The sequence below is a fragment of the Argiope bruennichi genome, chromosome 6 (assembly GCF_947563725.1).
Source record: "Argiope bruennichi chromosome 6, qqArgBrue1.1, whole genome shotgun sequence".
Classification (NCBI taxonomy): domain Eukaryota; kingdom Metazoa; phylum Arthropoda; class Arachnida; order Araneae; family Araneidae; genus Argiope; species Argiope bruennichi.
Genome location: NC_079156.1, coordinates 97,426,897 through 97,444,759, shown reverse-complemented (window position 1 = coordinate 97,444,759; position 17,863 = coordinate 97,426,897). Strand labels below are relative to the sequence as shown.

Here is a 17,863-nt window from a genome sequence, read left to right as displayed (position 1 = left end):
ACAGACGGATGCATCTTCAAAAGAGAGTCACTATCATCATCATTGCCATTGTTCTTTCCTTTTATCAAATCTTTCAAAAAATCTTTTCTAAAATGAAGTTCATTATCAGAAGAATTTGAGATATCATGGTTTCTTTTGGTGCCAAGTATACCGGCACGTTTGGCAGCTTTGTATTCTTTTACTTTCTCAATTTGATCCGATTTTTTTATTTGCTTTTTGTTGTCACGGGCACTTTTAGAATTATAATTTAGTGTAGGAGTATTCTTTGAGTAGGCGGTGTACTGGATTGAGAAACAGTTTTGTTTAAATCAAATTGTGTATTAAATGAATTAGCTGTGAAAGGTATAACAGCATTTGTAAGAAACTCAGAACTATTTGTGGAGCTAGTTAGAGATTTTTGAAGAGTTGAAGAGACAGAGGGAGAGGTGGAAGTTTCTTCCCAAACTTTCTTAATGGCAAGTAGTGATAGAGAGTCGCTTTTTTTAATTGTAATTATTTCATGGTTTGCTGAAGAATTTACCATTGCAACTGCAGGAGTATTATTTTTAGCAGTGGATATTTCTTGCGGGGTTTTCATATTTTGTTCTGAAGGTGGAGAGGTTGAATATAGTGCTGATGAGTAACTAATCCCTGATTTCGGCATTCTGTCGCTAACTATTTTCTGAGCTTCCGGGAACGAAACATTTTTTATAATTTTAACAATTTAGATCTCCACTTCTTGTTTACATTTTGGACATGAGTGGGATTAAACAGGATGGTCCTTATTACAATTAAGGCATTTTGTTTCCGTAGAAGCGCAGTTATGACTGTCGTGATCAGGAAGAGAACAGCGGATGCATATTTGTTTACCTCGGTAAGCAGTTATGTTGTGACCGAATTTTCGATACTTAATACACTGTAGTGGATTTGGTATGAATGGCTTTACAGGACAGTTTATATATGTTACTTTAGCTGATTTTGGCAGTGTTGGAGTGCTGAATGTAAGAATCAAATGTTTGGTGGGAAAGATTTGACCGTTTCTTCTTATAGTGATTCTGCGGACTGCAGTAACATTTTGATCTTTTAGGCAATCTAATATATATTCTTCAAGATCTCTCTGCAGCACATCTTCGGATACTACACCTCTGTAGTGATGTAAAGTACGGTGTGAAGTAACTTTTACATCGATGTTTCCTATTTTTTCCAGTTTAATATTTTCAGATTGTATTGCATTCATAGTTTCAATGAATAATTTTGAATTATTTAGATTTTTAATAGATTTTACGACACTCACAATTGAAATGACATAAAAATTGGGGAAACATTTCTTAGATTATTGTTGTCATAACTAATAACAAAAAATTTAGGATGTGCATGAATTTGGTGTGAATTAGAATTAGCTATGGGACATTAGAAAAGATTCGGGCCCGATAGCATCGCCCACCATTGAGCCCACCATGGGATGGCAGCTACCGGCTCTGGAAAATTCAAACCTCGGCACTTGCCATAATGTTAGCCAGAACCTATATGTTGAGAGTCACCCCCAGGGACAGTGACCACCCTTAAGCCAAGCCCAAGCAGTGACCCCTTCGCTTCATCCCCTTGAGCAGCCCAGTCAAATATCTAGGATACCGGACATTTGATACATCAGGGACCGAAATGTACCACCCGTCTGATGAGTCCCTAAGCACGGCGAACACGTGGCGCTTTTGACTGTCCATGAGAAGCAAGAAGCAAATAGAGTAGTGTCAGCTTCTCATGGAGAGCTCCCTCGATGATAGGCGGGGGATGGAAGGATTAAACAGAGAGAACGGGCAGCGGGGATTAAATTTAAAGAGAGAAGGGGCAGGGGAAAGAAAAATAAGAGTAAAGATCCCTGGAAACCTCGGGATTGGGACACCCGTACCAACCTAAAGAATATGAGCCCTTAGGGGTTGTTTAAAGAATAACAACTTAATAAACATATTGAGCGCTAAATTTTCACATTAAAAGACAACAGGAGAATATGTTTTAAACGGATGCCGTTGATGAACTATACAGATTTCCTAAAACACAACTTTTTGAATCTGAAGTATACATATTAACTGCAGGCCATCGGGACACAAGATTGCTCAAAAAAGATAATTACAACTCTATTAAAAAAAATTCAAAGAATATAGTGTATCTGATTCTAGCATAATTAACGTGTAAGAAACTTAATACGCAAATGTTCGCCCAGATGGTGCAATTGAACCACTCTGACTCTCATCAGCTACGGGTTTGAAGCCCGCACACCGGACCACCGATACTCATCTGGGCAATGTATTCTTTAAAGAATCTAGCTAAGTATAGCACTTATTTCTAGGGAAATAAAATAGCGGTAATTTTTTCGTTATAAATGATGAATTTTTCTTTCTTTCTTTGATAGCAAAATATATAAAGGTATTTTTTCATTGTACAGTTTAAATATTACCAGTGATTAAATAATAAAGTTTCATGGATTATATAATGAAAAATTTTCAAATTTTATACGAATTTTATTAATTTTCTTTAGAAACACAAATAATCAAAGAAAATATATCCGGCTTGTTGAATTTATTTGAAAGACAGAAAAGTAACTCATTTTTCTTTTTTATTTTTTATTTACATAATTTTTGATATTCCGCCCTTTCTGGTCTCCAAGATATTACAATTCCTTAGAACAAAATTTGGGAAAGTATACTGGAAGGAAGTTGGCAGGAGTCAACAGCGCAGAAAAAAATTATTTGTATTGTCAAAATTTTGTTAAACAAAAGTTTAACATATTTATAAAAATCAGTTACGAAAAGTTATATATGAGCATTTTCATAATACCTTTATTCACAAATAAGCTAGAGTGTTATTAAAAAATCCCAATTTTTAGAATCAAATTTCATACTCTAATGAGCAAAAAATTTCCAAACTTTCGTTCACTGCTTCGACATTTTAACACCACATTATTTTAGTTCACGATAAAATCCGAATAGTAAATCTTTTGGGAAAAATATGACCATGTAAAAACGCTGTTTTCTGTTTATTATATAATATTAATATACTTTTTTTCGTTTACTAGAATATTTTAATGCTTTATAGAGTAGATTTTATTTTATTTTTGCTAGAGTATCTTAATGCTCAAAGTTTGAGACAATAGTTTGAGAATTACAAATCTTTGAGAGACTGTTGAAATAAAAATACGAGAGATTTACAAAATGAGCTCACGGTATGAATTTGAATTTCGACTACAAAAATTATATCGCAAAAAATTATGAAATTTTCACCGATTCTTTAATTAAATAACGCAATTTTAAAACAATGCCATTACAGAATCAAACATAAGTTGTTGTTTTTTTCATTATGTGAAAATAATTTATTATGTCTTCATGTTTATTATAAGAAAAAGTTGTAAAATGGAAAAAAATTAGTAAAGTATTTAATTGGTTTAAATTATGAATTGTTTCTTAATAAGCTTCTTTTTAGCACTGCGATAAAATATGAAAATTAAAGCATCAATAACAGTAACAGTGATTGAATTTTATTTAATCAAACATTATAAATATGGAAGCAAATTATGTATCACTTTTAAATAAGTCCAGTTTCGTTTATATAATTTAAAAAATATTCAACCTCTCTCTCTGGTAACTTTGGACAACCCTTTTGGTACTATTTCGGAGCATTAGCAAGTTGTTCAACCTTGCTTCATAATTTTAAGCAGGAGGTTTGCCCCTGGTAACAATATGCACCTTGGCATATTTGTGTATTTTTGGTAATAAAAGTTTGCAGCAGCGGAATTGTGTTGGAGTAGTTTGTAAAAAGTAAATTTCTTCTTTAAAATGCATTCTTTTGTTCCATATGAGATAAAATTTGAGCTATAGATAATTAAAATAAAGCGCTTGACATTTATTAGAGTAAAAGATTTCATAGAAATATCCGCTGATAGGTTGCGCTGTAATTCTATTATATCATTTAATATGCTTTATAAAGGATAAATAATGTAAAAAAGTAGCATTGAATCTGCTCAATCTGTGTCCCATCATATTTTAAAATACATTTTAGTCCTAGAGCAGTGGTTCTGCTAATTCTGATAGAACAATTATGCTAATAATTTGCTTTTTATTTCAACATGGGCATAATGTGCAAAGAACTAACTTCCCCATCTCTTTTATATATATAAATAATGCTAATTCTCCTCTGAATCATCTGTAATGGGAAAGTTATTTCTTGTTAATATTGTAAGTAATTACAAGTTATTATTCATAATTTTATATCTGTTAAGTAAAATTGACTTACGAATCAATACCAAAATGTAACTTCGCCTCAAAGACAAAGCAGCCTAGATCAAAAAATTAATCATTGCCTTAGCTGAGACCTTCTTATTGTAAAGAAATTTGGAAAAATGGTAAAAATTAATTGTTTATCAGCAAACGAATTTTTTTATCAAATTTTTAAAGTATAAGTCAAACATTTTAATGCCTTTAAAAATCAGTAAAATACAAGGAACACCCGCATTTAAAAAAACACCCGCATTGCAACCCAACGCACCCTCCCCACTGCAGCTGAATTCCTATTGGACGGTGTTTCACCCACCTCTCCCTCTCCATCAGGGGACTACTCTGCGTAGCAGAGTAGCACCAGTTCTACTTCAACCACCTACCAACAAGGACCATAGAAAGTTCCTTGCATTCATGAAATGCCAAGCTACTTTACTACAACTTCTCGCCACTACAGGAGATAGCTTCTGAGTGAAGCGGGCTCTCCTTTAACCACCACCATCCAGCTACAATGAAGTGGTGTAAGTGAAGTCGCGTGAAAAGTAGCGAGTCGGCAGCTAAAGCGAGAAGGTCAGCCGTTGGAGAGACGGTAGAGCGAAGCTCCCAGGAACCCCTCTCCTGCTGGATTCTGTCTATCCGCTTCGTGTGCTGCTGTCGTCTACTGTGTTCGCCTCTGCTGTACATAGTTGTCGCCTGTGTACTCGTCGTCTTTGTGCTGTCCTGTATTCGTGTAAATAAACATCGTTGTTTTTTTTTTATACTGCCGCCTGCTGATTAAGCGTCCTCCACACCATATCACTTCCAATATCCAAATGAACCCGGGAATTTCGTAACAATATTTATAAAAATCAGTTACCAAAAGTTATATTTGAGAATTTTCATAATACATTTATTCGCAAATTAAGCGACAGTGTTATTAAAAATTCCCAAAGTTTTAAAATCAAATTTCATACTCATTTCAGAAAAAAAAAAAATCAAAATTTTCGTTTACAGCTTCAAAATTTTAACACCACAGTATTTTCGTTGACTTAGTTGGTCAAATCTAATTAGTAACTCTTTGAATAAAAAATGTCTTCAAGTAAAAACGCTGCTTTTTAATTTTACTTACTTTAGATACTTTTTTTGTTTACTAGAATATTTTATAGAGAATACTAATATTATTCTTTTATTTTTACCAGATTATCTTAATACTCAAAGTTTGAGGTAATAGTTTATCCGAATTAAAAAATTGTGATAGTCTGTTGAAATAAAAATAAGCAAGATTTATGAAACGAGCTCAAGGTATGAATTTGAATTTCCACTGCAGAAATTACATCGCAAAAATTATGAAATTTTCGCCTATTCTTTAATTAAATTACACAATTTTAAAACAACGCCATTACAAAATCAATCATAAATTGTGTATTTTTTTTTCAATATGCAAAAAATAACTTATTATCTGCTCATGTTTGTCACTAAGAAAAAGCTGGAAAATGGAAAAAATAGGTAAAATACTTAATTGTTTTAAATTTTGAATTATTTCTTAATTAGTTTTTTTTAGCATTGCGATAAAATAGAAAAATGAAAGCATTAATAACAGTAACAGTGATTGAATTTTATTTAATAAAACACAATAAATATGGAAGCAAATTTTGTACCACTTTTAAATATGTATAATTCGATTTATAGAATTTCAAAACTCTTCAACCTATTAGTGGTAAATTTTCGTATTCTTTTTCAGAATCATTTCTGAGCAGAAGCGAGTTGTTGAATCTTGCTTCATAATTTAAAATAGTATGCTTGTCCGGGTAACGATATGGTCCCGGGCGTGATTATGCATTTTCGGAAATATAAATTTGTATTAGCGAAATTTGAGTAGTTGGTAAAAAATAAGTTTCCTCTTTAATATGCATTCCTTTGTTCCGAAATGAGATAATATTTTAGTTATAGAAAAGTAAAATAAAGTGATGGACATTTATTAACATATATATTTTCATAGAAATATCCGCCGATAGGTGCGCTGTAATTCTAGTATAACATTTAATATGCTTTATAAATGATAAATTATGTAAAAGGTAGCATTAAATGTGTTCAAAATGTTTCCCATCATCTTTAACGATACACTGTAGTCAAAAAGCCTTGGTTCTTCGGTTTCTGATTGAACAATTTTGCAAAAAATGCTTTTTGTTGCAACATGAACACAATGTGCAAAGAAATAATTTTTCAATCTTTTTTATATCTAAAAACATTGATAATTGTCATCTAAATGATCTGTAATTGAAATTCCATCCAGTTTGGCCGTTTAAAAGTATTTTAAAGTCTGCCGAAATGGGAAAATTAATTCTTGCTTATATTGTAAGTAATTAAAAGTTATAATTCATAAACATACATATGTTTAGTAAAACTGACTTTCGAATCAATACAAAATGTACCTTCACCTTAAAGACAAAGCAGCCTAGATCAATAACTTAATCATTGCCTCAGCTGAGACCTTCTTATTGTAAAGAAATTTGGAAAAATGGTAGAAATTAATTGTTTATCAGCAAACGAATTTTTTATCAAATTTTTAAAGTATTCTTGAAACATTTTAATGCCTGTAAAAATCAGTAAAACACAAGGAACACCCGTATTTAAAAAGCTCTTAGAAGAAAATTAGACAATAAATTCATCTGTCATCTCACTACTTAATTATAATCTTGTGAATCTTTCTTATAAACTCTCATAGTATATAGCAAATATTTTTTTAAAAATGTCTTTTTTTTATAGTATTTTTCAAAATATCCAATAGCCAAGTTCGAAAAAAAATCAAATTTTCCAATCAAAGCATTGTTTGTTTGTTTTCTTATGGCACTTGCCACTGACAAGCCCGCTGTTACGAAGACAGCGATTTAAGCCTGAGGGGGACGTCTCTTATTTTTTATAGCACCGCCAACTAGGGCCAAGAGTACGACTCTGCTACTCACGCATCACTCATTCGCTTGCACAACCCCTTTTTACAGGAGGGCACATTCACACATCTCACAAATAGAACAACAGAAGAACAACCATGCCCATACCGGGACTCGAACCCGGGACGCCCAGATCACGGGGAAGACGCGCTACCCCTATGCCAGGACGCCGGCAATCAAAGCATAAAATAATGATTAAATAAAGATCCAAAATTGTTCAAATAAAATAGTTAAACAGAATGTGCAGATAATTCCAGTTAAATTATTCTTGTAAAGTTTCGCATTTATTTTTTATATATTTGTTTATTTATACTTAATCTTAAATATATGCTAAATTTTTTTGAAGAAAAAGCACCATAATTTTATTTTTATAACGCTGATGCATGTCTACGTTACAAAATACAATGCACAATGCAAACGATTTATGTCAATTAAATTTGTTTTGTTATTGATTACACAATATTAATAACCGAAAAATAAACTAGCCATACAAAAATTATTAAGGCTGATTGTAAGCTTAGCGGAACTATTTCATTTTCCGCATTCTATTCAAAGTTCACTCATTCAGTTATTCCAAAAAGACAATAATATACGTAATATATTGAGATAGTCTATGTTCAGAGACGAGTCAATATGGATGGAAGTATGTCTGTACGACACGCCTTCTTAATATTCTCTCAGAAAGTTAATTTTGTAATACGATTTCTCTTACCAGAAAATAATATGAAATCAATAAGAAAGTAATAAAATATTACCAGAAAAATTATTGTAACTTCTTTTAAGATATTTTTACCTTTTTACATATTTCCAACAAGGCATTTATAAATATGAACATGTTAATTAAAGTAAAGAAGACAATATGCATAGAACTTAGAATTCAGCCATTTATGCATAAATAATATTCAAACATATTCAATATATTTTCTTTCTTTTCGTGTGATGAGAAATATTTTGCACTACCTGTTATTAATTAATGAGTAACTTTTCTACTAATTAATTTGGTCAATTTAGATGAGCTATTGTCTTATCAGAAAGACGTTTCATAATAAAAATTCATACTGGAAGATTGTTTCATTTTAAGGAGGGAGTCTAAACAGTAGGCTTAAATATGAGGTGTTAATAAATTAAATTACAAGAATCCAAATGATAAGCATACAGCACATTTTATTGTTGGCTTACAAAAAATATATAACTGCGTAAGGCATTGGTTATTTAATTGATCATTACACTGGATCAAACAGTTAAATCAAATAAAAATGAATAAATTGAGGAAGAGTAGCATTTTTTATTATTTGATTTTAAAAATCGAAATATGTCTAACAAAAATCTAAAAACGCTTGCTTTCGCCCAAAAGGTGGAATCGAACCACTCTGATTCTCATCAGCTACGGGTTTGAAGTCCGCACACCGGACCACCGATGCTCATCTGGGCGATATGAACGTTACAGCAGAGAGTTATATATAGTACTTGTATGCTTGGGAAACCAAAGAGTGGTACTCTGATGACAATTCTTAAGTGTTTCTGACTTCCCAGCTATGATAAATACCTCAATATTTCTAAAAATAAATACTATTGTCATATTTTGTATGATTTTAAACCTCATAACTGTTTTGCTTTCTTTACTATGTAATCAATTTACATCTCCCGTTCCTATTAAATCAGTTTGGAATCGACAGATTACTTGAGATTCTTGCGAATTATGTGAAAAAGTATATTTATTTTTATAAATTTATAATATATCTTTATCTTAACATAATTTTATCATATAATTAAATGTCTCAAAGATATTTGGATAACATTTTTTTAAGTTAAAGAAACGATAGTGTGATATGTATAGGATGAACAGTCATAATAGCTAAGCAATTAATATAAAATAATTGAGATCAAATAATTCAAATATTTTCATGTTGTATGCTAGTTACCAAATTCTAATGTTAGAATTTTTAAGAATAACTCTCATGATTCAAATAACAGAAACTATATTGAAAAATTATCTGTATAGTTGTCCACTTTCTTTTCTTTTTAATAATTAATAATTAGACAAATTTTTATGCTTATCAGGCAGAATAGTTTAAGTATGCAACTTTGAAATGATGGAATCATAAATTTTTGATATAAATTAATAGATTGAAACAAAATAAAATATTATTGTTTATCTCATTTAAATACTTCTGAACGGTTGCTGTCGCCCAGAAGGTGGAATTGAACCACTCTGACTCTCATCAGCTACGGGTTTGAAGCCCGTACACCGGAACACCGATGCTCATCTGGGCAATACATTTTTTTAAAGAACTTTGCTATATATAATACTTATTTGCTAGGAAAATAAAAAAGTTGTAATTTTTTTTATTCTAAATGATAAATTATTCTGCATATGATAGCAAAATATATAAAAGGATTACTTCATTGTACAGTTTAAATATTCCCAGTGATTAAATAATAAATTTTCCTGAATTATATCATTAAAAATTTTCAGATTTTAAAATAATTTTATTAATTCTCTTTGGAGACACAAAAAATCAAAGGTTTGTTAATTTATTTATTTTTTGTATGACAGAAAATTAAATCAATTTTCTTTTTTAGTTTTTCTGCTTTATAAAATTTTTTATGTTCCACCCTTTCTGGTCTCCAAGATATTATAATTCCTTATAACAAAATTTGGGAAAGTACTGGAAGAAAGGTGGTAGAAATCAACTAAACAACGCAGAAAAAATTATTTGTACTGCTGTCAAAATTTTGTTAATCAAAAGTTTAACATATTGTTACAAACCTGTAATTTTCCTTCCCAGTACGACTAGTGTCCTCGTTGGGAAGACAGGACGTGCGATCTCTCCTGTGCGTGCTGAACGTCAATGAACTCACAGCTTGGTGACTATCTTGGAGACCATTTGGCGACTTGGCGATGAATTTGGCCACAAAATGGATCATACTGGAAAGTTGGAGAAGTTTCTAGATCCATCCAGTAGGAGCCGAGATACACACAGAGGCGTCCTGATTGGTCTGAAAGATTCTAGACCCGCCCCCCGCTACTATAAAAGACAGGCACTCTCAAGCTGCAATGAGGTTGACATTTGTTTGAATCAACACAAATGTCAACGATCAATAACCTACCAGACAAATGTGGAGTACTACTCAACGCGCAATGCTCAAACCCCCACTAATTAAAGTTCAGAGCCAATAATCTTAAAATCGTTTATTGGAACGCAAATGGGATTAGGCACAAAATCCATGAGCTGAGACTGTTTGTAAATAAGCATAAGCCCCACGCTATTCTTATTCAGGAAACCCACCTGAGATCCGGAAAAAAGGTATATCTAGCAAATTATGAAGCCTATTACAACTACAGGGATCATCAAGATCCCGCACATTCTAGTGGTGGAACAATGATTTTCATCAATAACTCTATCAAACATCACTAAATTATCCCACCTACACTGTATTATGTAGAGGCCACTGTTGTTGCATTTACCCCCAAAAATTATGATACTGTCACACTGACTTCCATTTACATTCCTCCAAACTCTGACTCGCAAATGTTCACACTAGACATTGAAACCCACCTTCAAATTAGCTCCAACCAAATTATATGTGCTGACTATAATGCTAAACACAGGAGCTGGCACAACAATACAAACTGCCCAAGAGGAAACACACTTAAGCGATTTGCTGACAACGCTGGCTTGGAAGTAATTGCCCCAGCAGACCCAACACGATTCGGAACCAACAGCGAAACCACAATAGACCTCGCAATAGTAAATTAATTTTTATTTCCTTACGAAATCACTTCACTCCCAGAAATGAGCACTGACCACAACCGGGTTGCTCTACACTTTCACTTTAAGTACACACTACCCGACATCACTGGGAAAAGAAAAACCAACTGGAAAAACTTTAAAAGTGACTTGAGCTGCACAATAGTAAACATCACAAACATCAACACCCCAGAAAAAATAGACAACCTAGCAGCACAAATTGAACAAGAAATTAGTAATGCCAAAAACCGCAACTCTAACCCGATCATCAACAGTAAAACTTATTTTGATCCTGAATTAAGAAATCTCAATGCTGAAAGGAACATGAATAGAAAGCAATATCAAAAATTCAAAAGGCCTGAAACAAAAAGATTACTAAATAACTTGAACAACAGAATTAGGAGGCTTGCAAATCAGATCGAAAACATGGAATTCATAAACAAGCTTGTGAATCTAAACCCTGAAATCCAAAACCTCTGGGACTTTGTGAGACCAAACTAAACTAAACATGAGAATAAAAAACTAAACATTCCGACCCTTAACGGTCCGGCAGGAATTGCACAAACCGACCTCGACAAAGCAAATTTCTTGGCAAATAGCCTGGAGAATCAATTTAAATTAAATCCACTATCCCATGAGGAAACAGAATTTGATATCGAGGAAACTGTTAGATCCTTTCATAGCACACAGATGGCGCCGCTAGACGACCCAAACTCAAACGTAAACATTGAACCTGTTAAGCCAACGGAAATCATAGTACACATCAAAAACCTCAAAAATAACAAAGCGCCTGGACATGACAACATCACAAACAACATGATTAAACACCTTCCTCTTAACTTCATACTATTTTTCACCCTTTTAGTACAAAAAACACTCGAACTTGGGTATTTTCCAGCTAGATGGAACACAGCCACAGTAGTACTCATTTACAAACCTGGTAAGGATCCCACGGATCCCTCCAGTTACAGACCCATCTCACTGCATTCCTCTCTTAGCAAAATTGCCGAAAGTATTATTTTAAAGAGACTCAACCAACACCTATTAGAAAACAACATACTTTGTCCTGAACAGTTTGCCTTCAGACCAAGCCTATGCACATCACATCAACTCATCAGAGCCACCGAATTCATCACTGCAGGATTCCAAAACAAACAAAAAACAGGAGCTGTCTTCCAAGATATACAGAAAGCATTTAATCGGGTATGGATAAATGGTTTAATCTACAAGTTACTTAAAAACAGTACCCCAAGATATTTAATTAAAATCATTGTTTCCTATCTCAACGATCGAAGCTTTAGAGTAAGGATGAAAAACGACTTTTCAGACACTAAACACATACAAGCAAGAGTTCCACAAGGCTCAAAACTAGGACCAATACTGTTCTCCTGTTACATCAACGACATCCCAAAACAATTTAACACCATGTTGTGTTTATCTGCAGACGGCACCGCAATTCTGGCCAAAAACCACAATGCAAAATTCATCAGAATCTTTCTGGATAGGCATCTGAATACCATAACTGAGTGGATGATCAGGTGAAAAATTGAGATAAATGCAGACAAAACAATTGCTATAATGTTTCACAAAACTCCCAGAGACAAAAACTTTGAAAGGATAAAAGTCAAAGGAAAGTACATCCCGTGGTCTCAGGAAGCCAAGTACATAGGTGTCATAATGGACAGGAAACTAAATTGGAGGGCACACTTTAATTAAGTAAAGGATAAATTCCGAGCTCAATCGCGCAAGTACTTCCCATTAATTTTTCGGAATTCAAAGATGCACAGGGACACTAAAATGCTTATTTACACAGCCTATTTGCTTACGATATTGACATACGCATGCCAAGTTTGGGGACATGTAGCAAAAACAAATCTTAAATTAATTGAAAGGCAACAAAACAGATTCATCAGACAGATATGTGGTGCTACTTGGGCCATGCCCAGCTCGGAAATCTATAAAGCCCTCATGTACCCCACTTTCAAGCAAACCATTAAGAAAATAGCAACAAATTTCTTTAACAAATTTGACGAACATGAAAACGAGGCAATTAAAGCTATTGAAAAATATATCCCCCAACATCATATCAATAGACCAAGAAATGTTTTGATACTTTAAAATCTCATCATCTTAACATTCCCAGATGTCATGATAAACCAAACTTAATTCCATCCCTTGTGAACGCATGCTGATTGGCTCTGAACGAACAATAGATTATCTCAAGTAGTAAACATAACTTTCTGCCGGCTACACACTCCGATCCGCATTGCAACCCAACGCACCCTCCCCACTGCAGCTGAATTCCTATTGGACGGCGTTTCACCCACCTCTCCCTCTCCATCAGTTGACTACTCTGCGTAGCAGAGTAGCACCAGTTCTACTTCAACCACCTACCAACAAGGACCATAGAAAGTTCCTGGCATTCATGAAACGCCAAGCTACTTTACTACAACTTCTCGCCACTACAGGAGATAGCTTCTGAGTGAAGCGGGCTCTCCTTTAACCACCACCATCCAGCTACAATGAAGTGGTGTAAGTGAAGTCGCGTGAGAAGTAGCGAGTCGGCAGCTAAAGCGAGAAGGTCAGCCGTTGGAGAGACGGTAGAGCGAAGCTCCCAGGAACCCCTCTCCTGCTGGATTCTGTCTATCCGCTTCGTGTGCTGCTGTCGTCTACTGTGTTCGTCTCTGCTGTACATAGTTGTCGCCTGTGTACTCGTCGTCTTTGTGCTGTCCTGTATTCGTGTAAATAAACATCGTTGTTTTTTTTTATACTGCCGCCTGCTGATTAAGCGTCCTCCACACCATATCACTTCCAATATCCAAATGAACCCGGGAATTTCGTAACAATATTTATAAAAATCAGTTACCAAAAGTTATATTTGAGAATTTTCATAATACATTTATTCGCAAATTAAGCGACAGTGTTATTAAAAATTCCCAAAGTTTTAAAATCAAATTTCATACTCATTTCAGAAAAAAAAAAAATCAAAATTTTCGTTTACAGCTTCAAAATTTTAACACCACAGTATTTTCGTTGACTTAGTTGGTCAAATCTAATTAGTAACTCTTTGAATAAAAAATGTCTTCAAGTAAAAACGCTGCTTTTTAATTTTACTTACTTTAGATACTTTTTTTGTTTACTAGAATATTTTATAGAGAATACTAATATTATTCTTTTATTTTTACCAGATTATCTTAATACTCAAAGTTTGAGGTAATAGTTTATCCGAATTAAAAAATTGTGATAGTCTGTTGAAATAAAAATAAGCAAGATTTATGAAACGAGCTCAAGGTATGAATTTGAATTTCCACTGCAGAAATTACATCGCAAAAATTATGAAATTTTCGCCTATTCTTTAATTAAATTACACAATTTTAAAACAACGCCATTACAAAATCAATCATAAATTGTGTATTTTTTTTTTCAATATGCAAAAAATAACTTATTATCTGCTCATGTTTGTCACTAAGAAAAAGCTGGAAAATGGAAAAAATAGGTAAAATACTTAATTGTTTTAAATTTTGAATTATTTCTTAATTAGTTTTTTTTAGCATTGCGATAAAATAGAAAAATGAAAGCATTAATAACAGTAACAGTGATTGAATTTTATTTAATAAAACACAATAAATATGGAAGCAAATTTTGTACCACTTTTAAATATGTATAATTCGATTTATAGAATTTCAAAACTCTTCAACCTATTAGTGGTAAATTTTCGTATTCTTTTTCAGAATCATTTCTGAGCAGAAGCGAGTTGTTGAATCTTGCTTCATAATTTAAAATAGTATGCTTGTCCGGGTAACGATATGGTCCCGGGTGTGATTATGCATTTTCGGAAATATAAATTTGTATTAGCGAAATTTGAGTAGTTGGTAAAAAATAAGTTTCCTCTTTAATATGCATTCCTTTGTTCCGAAATGAGATAATATTTTAGTTATAGAAAAGTAAAATAAAGTGATGGACATTTATTAACATATATATTTTCATAGAAATATCCGCCGATAGGTGCGCTGTAATTCTAGTATAACATTTAATATGCTTTATAAATGATAAATTATGTAAAAGGTAGCATTAAATGTGTTCAAAATGTTTCCCATCATCTTTAACGATACACTGTAGTCAAAAAGCCTTGGTTCTTCGGTTTCTGATTGAACAATTTTGCAAAAAATGCTTTTTGTTGCAACATGAACACAATGTGCAAAGAAATAATTTTTCAATCTTTTTTATATCTAAAAACATTGATAATTGTCATCTAAATGATCTGTAATTGAAATTCCATCCAGTTTGGCCGTTTAAAAGTATTTTAAAGTCTGCCGAAATGGGAAAATTAATTCTTGCTTATATTGTAAGTAATTAAAAGTTATAATTCATAAACATACATATGTTTAGTAAAACTCACTTTCGAATCAATACAAAATGTACCTTCACCTTAAAGACAAAGCAGCCTAGATCAATAAATTAATCATTGCCTCAGCTGAGACCTTCTTATTGTAAAGAAATTTGGAAAAATGGTAGAAATTAATTGTTTATCAGCAAACGAATTTTTTATCAAATTTTTAAAGTATTCTTGAAACATTTTAATGCCTTTAAAAATCAGTAAAACACAACTAACACCCGTATTTAAAAAGCTCTTAGAAGAAAATTAGACAATAAATTCATCTGTCATCTCACTACTTAATTATAATCTTGTGAATCTTTCTTATAAACTCTCATAGTATATAGCAAATATTTTTTTAAAAATGTCTTTTTTTTATAGTATTTTTCAAAATATCCAATAGCCAAGTTCGAAAAAAAATCAAATTTTCCAATCAAAGCATTGTTTGTTTGTTTTCTTATGGCACTTGCCACTGACAAGCCCGCTGTTACGAAGACAGCGATTTAAGCCTGAGGGGGACGTCTCTTATTTTTTATAGCACCGCCAACTAGGGCCAAGAGTACGACTCTGCTACTCACGCATCACTCATTCGCTTGCACAACCCCTTTTTACAGGAGGGCACATTCACACATCTCACAAATAGAACAACAGAAGAACAACCATGCCCAAACCGGGACTCGAACCCGGGACGCCCAGATCACGGGGAAGACGCGCTACCCCTATGCCAGGACGCCGGCAATCAAAGCATAAAATAATGATTAAATAAAGATCCAAAATTGTTCAAATAAAATAGTTAAACAGAATGTGCAGATAATTCCAGTTAAATTATTCTTGTAAAGTTTCGCATTTATTTTTTATATATTTGTTTATTTATACTTAATCTTAAATATATGCTAAATTTTTTTGAAGAAAAAGCACCATAATTTTATTTTTATAACGCTGATGCATGTCTACGTTACAAAATACAATGCACAATGCAAACGATTTATGTCAATTAAATTTGTTTTGTTATTGATTACACAATATTAATAACCGAAAAATAAACTAGCCATACAAAAATTATTAAGGCTGATTGTAAGCTTAGCGGAACTATTTCATTTTCCGCATTCTATTCAAAGTTCACTCATTCAGTTATTCCAAAAAGACAATAATATACGTAATATATTGAGATAGTCTATGTTCAGAGACGAGTCAATATGGATGGAAGTATGTCTGTACGACACGCCTTCTTAATATTCTCTCAGAAAGTTAATTTTGTTATACGATTTCTCTTACCAGAAAATAATAGGAAGTCAATTAGAAAGTAATAAAATATTACCAGAAAAATTATTGTAGCTTCTTTTAGATATTTTCACATTTTTACATATTTCCAACATGGCATTTATTAAATATGATCATATTAATTAAAGTAAAGAAGACAATATGCATAGAACTTAGAATTCAGCCATTTATGCATAAATAATATTCAAACATATTCAATATATTTTCTTTCTTTTCGTGTGAGGAGAAATACTTTGCTTACTTGTTATTAATTAATGAGTAATTTTTCTACTAATTAATTTGGTCATTTTAGATGAGCTATTGTTATATTGACAAGAAGTTTTAATAATAAAAATTCATACTGGGAAGGTTGTTTCATTTTAAGGAGGGAGTCTAAACAGTAGACGTAAGTATGAGGTTTTAATAAATTAAATTACAATAATCCAATTGATAAGTATACAAAACATGTTAAAACAAAATTTAATGATTATCATGTTGGCTTACAAAAATATATATAACTGCATAAGTCATTGACTATTTAATTGATCATTACACTGGATCAAATAAAAATGAATGAATTGAGGAAGAGTAGCATTTTTTATTATTATTTGATTTTAAAAATCGAAATCTGTCTAACAAAAATCTAAAAATGCTTGCTGTCGCCCAGAAGGTGGAATTGAACCACTCTGACTCTCATCAGCTACGGGTTTGAAGCCCGCACACCGGACCACCGATGTTCATCTGGGCAATATGAACGCTGCAGCAGAGAGCTATATATAGTACTTGTTTGCATGGGAAACAAATAAAGTGGTACTCTGATAACAATTCATAAGTGTATCTGACTTCCCATCTATGATAAATATCTCAATATTTCTAAAAATAAATACTATTATCATATTTTGTATGATTTTAAACCTCATAACTGTTTTGCTTTCTCTACTAAGAAATCAATTTACATCTCCCGTTCCTATTAAATCAGTTTGGAATCGACAGATTACTTGAGATTCTTGCGAATTATGTGAAAAAGTATATTTATTTTTATAAATTTATAATATATCTTTATCTTAACATAATTTTATTATATAATTAAATGTCTCAAAGATATTTGGATAACATTTTTTTAAGTTAAAGAAACGATAGTGTGATATGTATAGGATGAACAGACATAATAGCTAAGCAATTAATATAAAATAATTGAGATCAAATAATTCAAATATTTTCATGTTATTTTCATGTTTATATTAAATTTTTGATATAAATTTATAGATTGAAACAAAATAAAATATTACTGTTTATCTCATTTAA

The 17,863-nt window shown here is 32.3% G+C and overlaps 1 protein-coding gene and 4 non-coding genes across 5 annotated transcripts; all 5 read right to left on the bottom strand.

Annotated features, from left to right (window-relative positions):
• Positions 1 to 745: 745 nt before the first annotated feature.
• Positions 746 to 1,216, bottom strand: LOC129971848 (uncharacterized). Its single transcript, XM_056085822.1, has one exon. The coding sequence runs from the start codon at positions 1,214 to 1,216 to the stop codon at positions 746 to 748; it is 471 nt and encodes a 156-aa protein (XP_055941797.1).
• A 974-nt stretch (positions 1,217 to 2,190) lies between these two features.
• Trnastop-uca (transfer RNA opal suppressor (anticodon UCA)) lies at positions 2,191 to 2,277 on the bottom strand. The gene has a single exon. It is a non-coding gene; the product is annotated as a tRNA-Sec (tRNA).
• Positions 2,278 to 8,515: 6,238 nt separating this feature from the next.
• Trnastop-uca (transfer RNA opal suppressor (anticodon UCA)) lies at positions 8,516 to 8,602 on the bottom strand. Its single transcript has one exon. It is a non-coding gene; the product is annotated as a tRNA-Sec (tRNA).
• A 755-nt stretch (positions 8,603 to 9,357) lies between these two features.
• Trnastop-uca (transfer RNA opal suppressor (anticodon UCA)) lies at positions 9,358 to 9,444 on the bottom strand. Its single transcript has one exon. It is a non-coding gene; the product is annotated as a tRNA-Sec (tRNA).
• Positions 9,445 to 17,218: 7,774 nt separating this feature from the next.
• On the bottom strand, positions 17,219 to 17,305 carry Trnastop-uca (transfer RNA opal suppressor (anticodon UCA)). Its single transcript has one exon. It is a non-coding gene; the product is annotated as a tRNA-Sec (tRNA).
• Between the last annotated feature and the right edge of the window lie 558 nt (positions 17,306 to 17,863).